Source organism: Rhinopithecus bieti, unplaced genomic scaffold, assembly GCF_001698545.2.
Source record: "Rhinopithecus bieti isolate Rb0 unplaced genomic scaffold, ASM169854v2 scaffold_13349, whole genome shotgun sequence".
NCBI classification, from domain to species: domain Eukaryota; kingdom Metazoa; phylum Chordata; class Mammalia; order Primates; family Cercopithecidae; genus Rhinopithecus; species Rhinopithecus bieti.
Genome location: NW_016807772.1, coordinates 2332064 through 2343851, shown reverse-complemented (window position 1 = coordinate 2343851; position 11788 = coordinate 2332064). Strand labels below are relative to the sequence as shown.

At 40.8% G+C, this 11788-nt stretch overlaps 1 protein-coding gene across 1 annotated transcript; it reads left to right on the top strand.

Moving 5' to 3' along the window:
- Nucleotides 1-676: 676 nt before the first annotated feature.
- On the top strand, nt 677-9739 carry TLR1 (toll like receptor 1). Its single transcript, XM_017883780.1, is given in 11 exon segments — nt 677-858; nt 1146-1218; nt 5063-5154; nt 7095-8538; nt 8540-8608; nt 8610-8648; nt 8650-8679; nt 8681-8761; nt 8764-8886; nt 8889-9044; nt 9046-9739. Coding segments are annotated over 8 exon segments (2376 nt in total). The 5' UTR covers nt 677-858; nt 1146-1218; nt 5063-5154; nt 7095-7161; the 3' UTR covers nt 9547-9739.
- Nucleotides 9740-11788: the final 2049 nt, after the last annotated feature.

Here is an 11788-nt window from a genome sequence, read left to right as displayed (position 1 = left end):
GTTTCACAAAGTTAACGCTTTTGGGAGCCAGGAACTAATTTCTTAGTCAAAGACACCTCCCTCCTGTCCAGTTAGGGGTCTCAAGGAGGAAATGGCAGGCGGGCAGTTTCATTCTTTCAGTTCCAGAAAATGTTTATAGCCATAACATATTTCCTCAATTAAACAAATTCTGAGGTAAGGGGAAACAGAGAGAGACAGTGAGAACATTACAAGTCAAAAAGAATCTCAGCGCTCTTAGTTTAGGGAAGTTGGCCTTGCTCGCTGTGTGGTAGAAAAGCTGATTATGGGAGAGAACTGTGGAGGGAAGGAAGGGAGGCAGTTTTGTCATCCCCACATCCGGTTTTGACTGGACACCATGCAGGCTGAGATCAACTTCAGAGGCAGTCAGCTGGAATCCCTTAACTTTATTTGCCCATTTATTGTGTCGTTATTTTGTTGTTATTACCGGAAAAGGCAAGAGTAGAGCTATCAGAATGGCTTCCTTGAACATGCTGTCCACAAATCCCAGGATTTTTATAAACCCTATGTGAAAAACATGCTAAGAATCTGTTTTCTTCTTAGCATGTTTTCACTTAGGTTTACAAAATATGTTTTGAAGAAAGCTTGAAAAGATCAGTGGAAAAAAATTCAGCATCAAATTTTCTCTGCAAATCAACTTGCCAAAAAAGACATGGTTAACATCCATCCTGTAACTAGCACATGAATGATCTTCCCTCTTTACGAATGTGTTTCAGCACAACTTTAATCTTGATGCCTCCCTCTTTCCGCTTTTAATAGTGGATAGATGAAAAGGCAAGAGGAAAAACAAAGCAGCTGAAACACACCCAGACGCACACTTCTGCCAGCATAGCCACGACGGTAAGCATTTTGAATTCAGCCAATTATGATCTGTGGATTATTACCACCACCTCATTTACATCATCAGTGTAGACAATAGGAAACTGACTGTAGTGAAATTCGGAACCATAGAAACATGATTCTATTTTAATACAGGCCTATCGGTTAACCCACAGACTATGCTACATATGAATAAGAGAAAATAAGTTTATTCTTGATTATGTAATGTAATTCCAGTGGAATTCGGTAGGTGGCATAAAAGAGCCTTTTTGTTATGTTTTGTTTTCAACACTAAATGTGGTTAACAGTGAAATAAAGCTTCAAGGAAGTGCTTGAATTTCTTATGGACTGCCAAACGGAACAGACAAGCAGGTTGTCTTGGTAAGCAACATATTATTTTATTTTGTAAAAGAAAATAATTGTATGGCTAGTTATTAAGTACAGAATTCTCAAAAATCTGTGTAAGTCCTGGGTGTTTTTCTAAGTGGGTTATATTTCTGATATGTACATAGTTACTGTGTTGTTTGTACTGGCATTTGTGTATCAGTTCTGAGTCCTAAATCAGAGAAAGTCCTCCCGCTGCTCTGGGAATAACACCTCGTGTGTGATTTGCTTACAAGAAATATTTTTGAGTTGGGAAATAAATATCTGGGTCACACATGTCTTCTGATTTTCTTCCAGAGCAGCTGCTAGTTGTTGATTTTGACGGCATTTCTCTTCACCCCATCCAACCATTCGTATTCTCTTCGCAGTGTTAAGGAAAATGAGATATAAGTCAGTTACTCCCAGAGGTAATGCTGCTGTTCAGCTCTTCTGTTTTTGTGGGCAGGTTTGTTTCAGTATTTTCTCTGGGCTTTCCCACTTGCTAGTCCTTCTGTTTCTCAGACCACTAACATGGTTCTGGCGAGCTAGAAGTCAGGTGGAATTGCAGGTTTTGAAAATGTTTCCCAGGCTACACCCAATTTGGTCAAAAGACTTGAAAGCGAATGTGTTTTTATAACAAACAAAAAGCAAAGCTTCTCAAAACCGCATAGAAAACAAAGCAGAACAAACAGTTCTTGAACTGTCTCAAGTTCTTTTAACCTGTGGCTAATAGCTAGTAGGGTTGTGCAGAGAAGGCCCTTAGTAAATATTTACAGGACTAAACTTAATGGGCCAGATAGATTGCATGGGTATTGTCCATTAAGACGAGTCAAAGCCTTGATTTGATGCCTCCAAAATCTCCAAACAAAGACAAATTAAATGTGTTGATTCATTGTATCATATAATGTGAGGCTAAACCTATCATAATAATGAAAATTGACAGAAGCACACCTAGAGGCATTTTACACTTTCAAATTAAAGCATCCTTTACTGCTCAGCTTATTTTCTGGGTAGTAAAAGAGTTTTAAGGTTCTAAAATAGATGAGGCTCAGTCATGGTCGTTAAGACTTTGATCAAAAAATGCTTTGGTCTAGGAAACTGAGACATTGATTTTCATTGATTTAGCAAGTTTGGTACATAAAATTCAAAGATCCTGGAAATACTAAAAATCAGTTATTCCTGTATATAACATTTTGATTTCTTAATTATAGAAATAAGAATGGTTTTGTAAACTGAGTACTTGAAATTAATGGCTTTAAACGAAAGGGCAAGATGGAGGTTGGGCAAATAGAAGATATGTGAATCAATTAATTTAACTCGACATAAAACTGAAGCTATGCTTTCATTAAATGCTTGCGTTAGTTGTGGCAAATCCATATGGGTCTGTTGGAACTTGATTCTTGCCTCCTCAGTGGAAAGAATTTGTCTGAGGGGCATAAGGCAGAGTGAGAGACTGAGGCAAGTTTTAGAGCCAGAGTGAGAGTGTCACGCCCAGGGCCAGGTTCCAGCCCATACTGAGGTCTGAGGGGAGTGGGTGGATGAGCAGATAGCTGAAAGAACACTCAGGGGGCCGTAGGCAGGTGAAAGGTGATTTTATTCATCAGCAGCTCTCATCAGCAGCTTACTTACAGTAGTTCTCTCAGACTGTCTGCCTTGTCCTGGCTGCTTAGTTTGGCAGATTCCACAAACAGCTGTGCGTCTGGCTCTCCCTTGCCCTCAGGGTCAGCAGCTTAACTCTTTCTCTTGGCTGGGCACGAGCATGCCAAGCTGTGTCCTGGCTCCCCTCAGTCCGTCTACAAAGACAGACAGCGTTGGCTCTCTCTCTCTCTCTCTCTCTCTCTCTCTCTGGGTGCCAATGCACCTGTCCAGTGTCAGCAGGGCAATTATACCATTTACAGACAACAGTGGCTTAGAGCCAAGGGATGAACCTTACCTGTTATGGCTATGGTGGTAAGCTTCTCTATGCTATGTCTACATGGCTATGATAAAAAGTGAGTTACACGCCTGCACTCTAAATTCACTGAGTTACTCTGGATGTTTACCTCAGCCTTCCTTGACCAAAGCACAGCCATATTCCTTACAGAGAGTTTATTAAAAAGTTTTAGATCAGGAACGAAAGGAAGTAAAGTATACTTGGAAGAAGACTAACTGGGCAACTTGAGGGATCCAAGTGCCCAGTTTAACCTTTGACGTGGGGCTTATTCACTGGCAGGCTTCTGGAGTTTTGCATCTCTTCTTCCCTGATTCTTCCCTTGGGATGGGCTGTCTGCATGTGCAGTGGCTTGCCAGCCCTTGGGAGGGGCTGCATGCACACTGTATTTACTGAAGTTGTGCACATGCTCACTGAAGACATTTTTCCCTTGCCAGACAAGGCTTCTTAGAGGAAGGTCACATACCTGTTGAAGTCTGCCGTTTTGCCTCTTGGCATGCATGCTCCAGCCTGCTTGCCCAACTCCTGAGACTTTATCAGGAGGCTGCTAGCCACCAGCTTCAGGCGTGTTTTCTATCTATTAGGAGATCGACTTTCCCTGGTGCTGGCTGCAACCAATTATTATTCTAGAGAAACTGTTTTTTGTTTGTTTGTTTGTTTGTTTGTTTTTGAGACAGAGTCTCGCCGTATTGCCCAGGCTGGAGTGCAATGGCATGACCTCAGCTCACTGTAACCTCTGCCTCCTGGATTCAAGCAGTTCTTGAGTAGCTGGGATTACAGGCGCCTGCCACCATGCCCGGCTAATTTTTGTATTTTTAGTAGAGACAGGGTTTCACCATGCTGGACAGGCTAGTCTCGAACTCCCAACCTCAAGTGATGTGCCCGTCTCGGCCTCCCAAATTGCTGGGATTACAGCATGAGCCACGGCCCCCGGGTTAGAGAGACTGTTTGACAACTGCCTGATCATCACCTGATGGTCGCCTGATAATCCTGGTTGGGGGGCCCCTCTCCTGTCCTGCTCATGTCTGCCTAAGTACCTACTCTAACACTTGTGGACAGGCAGTTTTATAAATGTATGTATTTTTGTGACGATGGCTGTTGTCAAGGAAAAAAGGACAACTTTCGTCTTGTTTGTGGTAGGTTCTGTGAGCCAAGCACTTGCATCCATACATGGCGTCCTGTCTGCCCCTGTCTCTCTGATCACTTTTGCATACCACGCCTGACATGCTGATCACTTATTCCATGAACTCTGCAGTTGGCTAGGAGGTGGAAAGAGCCCTGATCTGGATTCAGGCATAGGAATAAGCAGGGAACCCCACTTGGGCCTCAAGGCCAGGCCACTTTTGTTTCGACCTATCTCGTAACAGATAGCTCTGTTTTGAGATATTAGGCACTGCCCCAGGGTATTATTTTTATTCCCATTATTTGAGTCCGTTTAAATTGCCATAAAAAGTACCAGACTAGGTGGCTTATAAACAACAGACATTTGTTTCTCACAGTTCTTTAGGGTAGAAGTCTAAGATCAGGATGGTAGTGTTGTTGGGTTCAGGCGAGGGCCCTCTTCTGGTTTGCAGATGCCTCCTTCTTCTTGTATTTTCACATGGCAGAAAGACAGCCAGAGAGCTCTCTGGGGGCATTTTTATAAGGGTACTATAAAGGCTCTGTTCTTATGACCTAATTACTTCCCAATTTTCTCCTGCTAATACCATCACATTGGGGGTTAGGATTTCATCATAAGAATTTCACAGGACACAAACATTGAAGCTATAACATCCATTGAAGTATTGCTCCTTGTGTGAGTAGCTCTTTCAGGAAGCTGGAGAGGAAGAATTGGGAAATTTCTGGGTCTTTCAGCCAAATACAATCAATGTCATAAAACACCACCTTGATTTTAACATGAACGTTAATGTCTGCATCATCTTCCTTGCTCAGGGTCTTCATGAACACTAATGGGGGTATCAGGCCCTTTTCCATGTTAGAAGAAATCAGGATAACAAATGCATATTGGGCACCTCTACAAAAGGGTAAGTCCAAGGAAGGCTCAAAACACCCAGATAAGTTTGCATGTCTAAATTGGGGAACTTTTGTAACTGAAGATTGTTTCTAGAAGCTGAATTATTTAGATTCTCTGTGCTCATTGAGATATGGGAGGGGATATGTGAAGAGGAATTTGGTGCTTAGCTGATACTGACAGCCTGCTTGTCTGATGGTTCTAGGGCATTTTGAATACGTTCTTTGTGAGAACTGGGTAGCTGTGTAATCGCAGCTGAAAGGGTCTCTGGAGGTGAGTAGTACACTCTCTAGAGTTCATCCCAACACAGCTCCCTCTGTTCTCATATGCCACTGGAATGCTGACCACGAAATAGTGTCTGAGCTAGAGCAGTTTGAATACTGGTACAATAGGCATAACCTAGAACAATACCTGCCACTGCATAGAGAATAAATACATATTTGATGAATGAATGAAAAAAAGTATTCTGAATAAGAGAGAGGAGGAAACAACTCCCTTTCTCAAAACCTCCCAGTGTTCGCCACCCTCTCATCATTTTTGGGGTAGAATCCCAACTCCTCGCAATGATCAACAAAGCCTGAGTGATCTTGGCCCTAACTCCCCTCATCTTCCCTAACTCCATGCTAACATTGAACTTCCCATTCCTTCTCAGACAAGCCAAGCTCAATTCCATCTCAGGTCCTTTATACTTGCCTTTTCTTTTGCCAGAAATGCCATCGGTTACCCAGATCTTCCCATAGGTTACTCATTCGCTTCATTCTGATTTCTACTCTAGTGTCATCATCTCAAAAAGGCCTTCTCTAACTCATCACTCAAAATAGCCACCCCAAGCACTGTCTTATACCTACAATTTACCCTGATTTATTTTCTCTGTAGAACTTATCACTACAGGAACTTGAGTTTAATCATTTGTTTATTTTCTGTCTCCCCACTAGACAAAAACTCCTTGAGAATTCAGACTTTATCTTGTTCACTGCTCTATCTCCAGTTCTTAAAACGTGGCCAGTAGGTGATCAATAAATACTGGTTGAATAAATAAATGGATGAATAAATGGATCTTCTGAGAGACCTTTTATTATGATCGAATTACCTTTTGAGTAAGACCAAAGTTAGACCCAAACCGTGTATAGGTCATAAAGGGTAATAGAAGAGCAGTCCCAATACCACCATTTGAGACATCTCTTGAGAAAGTCATGGGGAGACACATGTCGAAGAGTGAAAGTACACCAGTCAAGTCTTAGCTAGAGTTCTAAATAATTTTGGGAAGCTTGGGGCCCGAGAACTTTCTATGAACCCACCTGTATTAGCTTCCTGAGGCTGCTGTAACAGATGATCACAAACGTGGTGGCTTTGCCCTCAACGTTCTGGAGAGCAGAAGTCGAAACTCAAGGCATCAGCAGGGCTGCCCTCACTCCAGAGCCTCCTCTAGCTTCTGGCGGTCTGTTGCTGTTCCTTGCCTTGTAGCTGCTGCACTCCAGTCTCTGCCTCCACTGTCACGAGGTCTTCTCCTCTGTTTCTCAGTCGTCTCTTCTCTTGTCCCTCTGCCTTTCTCTTAGAAGAGCACTTGTCATTGGAATTATGGACCACCTGGATAATTTGGGATGATCTCTTCATCTCAAGATCCTTAACTTTATTATCTCTGCAAAGACCCCTTTTCTAAGGAAGGTAACATTCATGGTTTCTGGGGATTAGGACATGGTTAAGATGTAGACGTATCTTTTGGTGAGCCACCATTCAATCTATTACACCATCCATATTAAAACTTACTTGATTAGTTTTTATTTACCAGTATATATACTTCTCTAGTTTTAGGCTGTGTAACCCAAAAGAATGTATCTTCCATTTTATGAGTCTCTAATAAAAAAAAAAGTTTAGTATCAGCCATGACTAATTTCATGTATTTAAAAAATGTATGTAATATATTTCATCATTTCATGTTTTTTTTTTCTCTAGAATCTGTATCTGTATCAAGATGATCTGAAGAACAGATTCTACCTTTAGGAATGTCTAGTGTTCCAGAATGACTAGCATCTTCCATTTTGCCATTATCTTCATGTTAACACTTCAGATCAGACTACAATTATCTGAAGAAAGTGAATTTTTAGTTGATAGGTCAAAAAACAGTCTCATCCATGTTCCTAAAGACCTATCCCAGAAAACAACAATCTTAAATATATCACAAAATTATATATCTGAGCTTTGGACTTCTGACATCTTATCACTGTCAAAGCTGAGGATTTTGATAATTTCTCATAATAGACTCCAGCATCTTGATATCAGTGTTTTCAAATTCAACCAGGAATTGGAATACTTGGATTTGTCCCACAACAAGTTGGCGAAAATTTCTTGCCACCCTACTGTGAACCTCAAGCACTTGGACCTGTCATTTAATGCATTTGATGCCCTGCCTATATGCAAAGAGTTTGGCAATATGTCTCTACTAAAATTTCTGGGGTTGAGCACTACACACTTAGAAAAATCTACTGTGCTGCCAATTGCTCATTTGAATATCAGCAAGGTCTTGCTGGTCTTAGGAGAGCATTATGGGGACAAAGAAGACCCTGAGGGCCTTCAAAACTTTAACACTGAGAGTCTGCACATTGTGTTCCCAACAAGCAAAGAATTCAATTTTATTTTGGATGTGTCAGTCAGGACTGTAGCAAATCTGGAACTATCTAATATCAAATGTGTGCTAGAAGATAACGAATGTTCTTACTTCCTAAATATTCTGGCAAAACTTCAAACAAATCCAAAGTTATCAAGTCTTACTTTAAACAACATTGAAACAACTTGGAATTCTTTCATTAGGATCCTCCAGCTGGTTTGGAATACAACTGTATGGTATTTCTCAATTTCAAATGTGAAGCTACAGGGTCAACTGGACTTCAGAGATTTTGATTATTCTGGCACTTCCCTGAAGGCCTTGTCTATACACCAAGTTGTCAGCGATGTGTTCAATTTTCCACAAAGGGATATCTATGAAATCTTTTCAAATATGAACATCAAAAATTTCACAGTGTCTGGTACACACATGATCCACATGCTTTGCCCATCCAAAATCAGCCCATTCCTGCATTTGGATTTTTCAAATAATCTCTTAACAGACACAGTTTTTGAAAATTGTGGGCACCTCACTGAGTTGGAGACACTTATTTTACAAATGAATCAATTAAAAGAACTTTCAAAAATAGCTGAAATGACTACACGGATGAAGTCTCTGCAAAAATTGGATATTAGCCAGAATTCTGTAAGCTATGATGAAAAGAAAGGAGATTGTTCTTGGACTAAAAGTTTATTAAGTTTAAATATGTCTTCAAATATACTCTACTGACACTATTTTTGCAGATGTTTACTGCTCCAAGGATGCAAGGTACTTGATCTTCACAGCAATAAAATACAAGAGCATTCCCTAAACAGAGCTGCATAAAAACTGGAAGCTGCAAGAACTCAATGTTGCTTTCAATTCTTTTAGACGACCTTCCTGGATGTGGCACTAGGAGCCTTTCCTGTGTTGATCATTGATCACAATTCAGTTTCCCCACCCATGCAGCTGATTTCTTCCAGAAAGCTGCCAGAAGATGAGGTCAAAAAAGCGGGAACAATTTCCATTCCAGTGTACCCTGTGAGCCTAAGAGAATTTGTCAGAAACATAGAGCAAGTATCAAGTTGAAGTGGTATGAGGGCTGGCCCCTGATCTTATAAGTGTGACTACCCAGAAAGTTATAGAGGAACCCCACTAAAGGAGCTTTCACATGTCTAATTATGCCTGGCAACATAACTCTGCTGATCGTCAACATCGGGCCCACCATGCTGGTGTGGCTGTGACCTGTTACCTTCCTCTGCATCTACCTTGGATGCTGCCTGGTATCTAGGAGTGTTGGCCAGTGGACCCAGACCCGGCGGCAGGAGGGCCAGGAACGTACCCTTAGAAGAACTGCAAAGAAATCTCCAGTTTCATGCATTTATTTCATATAGTGGGCACGATTCTTTCTGGGTGAAAAATGAATTATTACCAAATCTAGAGAAAGAAGGTATGCAGATTTGCCTTCATGAGAGAAACTTTGTTCCTGGCAAGAGCATTGTGGAAAATATCATCAACTGCATTGAGAAGAGTTACAAGTCCATCTTTGTTTTGTCTCCCAACTTTGTCCAGAGTGAGTGGTGCCATTATGAGCTCTACTTTGCCCACCACAATCTGTTTCATGAAGGATATAATAACTTAATCCTGATCTTGCTGGAACCCATTCCGCAGTACTCCATTCCTAGCAGCTATCACAAGCTCAAAAATCTCATGGCCAGGAGGACTTATTTGGCATGGCCCAAGGAAAAGAGCAAACATGGGCTTTTTTGGGCTAACCTAAGGGCAGCCATTAATATTAAGCTGACAGAGCAAGCAAAAAAATAGATTACACATCAAGCGAAAAATATTCCTCCTGTTGATGTTGCTGCTTTTGGAAGTTCCAACAATGACTTTATTTTGCATCAACACAAATGTAAACACAATTGTGAGTGTATGATGTAGGTAAAAATATGTACTTTCGGGCCCCAGTTCACCATTTATATGTGGTATTAAAAATTAACGAATGATATAACTTTGATTTAAGCAGTTGATTTCTGACACATAAGGTATCCACTTGTTTCTTTGCTATAACTGAGTTCTGAATTTATCATGAAGTCAAGGGAAGCATTTCTCTTCAGTGATGTGTGTTCCGGCGTATCATGGTCAATATTGGAAAATGCCATGACTTTTATGAGTATAGCTGGGTTTGTATAGCAGATTTCTATAGCTTTTGATGCTTTCCTCAGCTCCATGGTGCATTCAACTCAACCTATTGATGGCTGCTCACTGATAATGCTGGAGACACTATGCCTGAAGGTCCCCCCCCAACCCCCGACCATGATGCCCACACAAAGGGCAGTCCAGAAGTGCTGGAAGTTGTCCTTGGAAACAGCCCTCAACCAATGTCAGAAAGAGCCGGGGGATAAATACCCCAACTTTCTCACCCATTTTTTAAGACAAATCTTGGGTATACTTTGCACTCTCCCTGAGTTCCCCAGTAAGATAAAATTCCGGTTGTCCACTGTCTTGATAAAGTATTCTCAATTGGCTTCCTTCCCATTTTTTTCTCACTTACTTATTCCTCTATGTGTATTCCATGGGATCACCTCTGTGATAAACTACTTGCCACTGAATATCTGTCTCAGGGTCTGCTTATGTGGGAGCCCATACCAAGAAAGTGTTCCACCTCAGTCCAAATGGAAATTCTGAGTCTGGTTTTCTGTGGCTGGAGATCTCACTGAGATTCTGGTTGTATGAACTAACATGCACAAGAGCCTTTGGTCTTTTGATTAGAAGGAAGAATATAGTTGATGTATAGTGCTTCTATATACAGCATCTGTCTCTTTGGGGAACTATTAAAGTTGAGCATGAGCAGATGGGGCAGTGTAAGGAATGGATATATCTGATGCTTTTCATACCCATCAAACATCCTGCCAGTCTACCTTTTTACTCCAGGAGCCAGCTCTGGGCAGGTGTAGTCATGACTACATGTTCTTGTCATGACTACACCATGTATCTTTCACTTTATGCCCCCCATGACTTCACTGATACCATTGCATGGGATGCTTGTAGAAGCCTGTTCAACCATTCTGATACATGCACAAACCTGGAAGCACCAGGGATATCACTATGGGATGGGAGGCATTATATACATGCTCCTTTCTTCTATTCTTGGGTTTAAAAATGAGGTATAATCGATACCTTTTCTCAAACAATCCCCAGTGGCTTTGTGGTTTACTTCCCCACAGGGTAACCAGCTCAGTAACTTGCTTTTGCATTGACTTTCCATTCTTCCTTGGTCACTCTTCCCATTCCCCTCACTCTTGAGCCCTGAGATTACTTCTCCAAACAAGCAACCTTCCCTTAACTCAAGGAGTCTAGAAAAAAATAAAATAAAATATAAAATAAAATAAAATAAAAAACAACAAACAACAAAAAGCCTACAAATGACCAGCACACAAAGCTGTCGTCTCAGTCTCTACTTTTTTGAGTGGGAAGGAGCCCAAATAACACATACATATACTATTAGCTTCTTGGCCTAAAGAACTTGTAGTCAATCAGGGAACACTACACATATCCAAATAACTAAAATAAAATCAATGAAACAAAGCTATAAAATGGAAGTTCAGAGGTTGCTTAAATTTAGTGAAAAAAAAATCTTCTTAGAAATGATGGGTTTTGTTTTGTTTTTTTCCATTAGTTCTTGAAGGAAGACTTTAACTTTGAATTTTTCAATGTGTAATAATGAAGAATGAAAAGGCCATTCTAAACAGAAAGATAAAGAGAGCAAAGGCAGGAATACGCGGGCCTATTCTTGGACTGGTGTTCCAGTTTGACTGGACCATGAGGTTCATGAAAAACAACAGTAGGATAGGAGTGTGGAAAGTTATATTAAGACTATATTGTCAAGGATCTTGAAAGTCAAACCATGAAGTTAGAGCTTGGGGATATGGGAAGGTCATTATTTAAACTTCTTTGAAGCATAATAGTGGGAGGCAAATTCAAACCACGAAATGTATGCTAAAAATAGGAAAACTACTGTTCTGTAATGGAATTGCAAAAATTGTAAGAACTGGATTTTCCCATT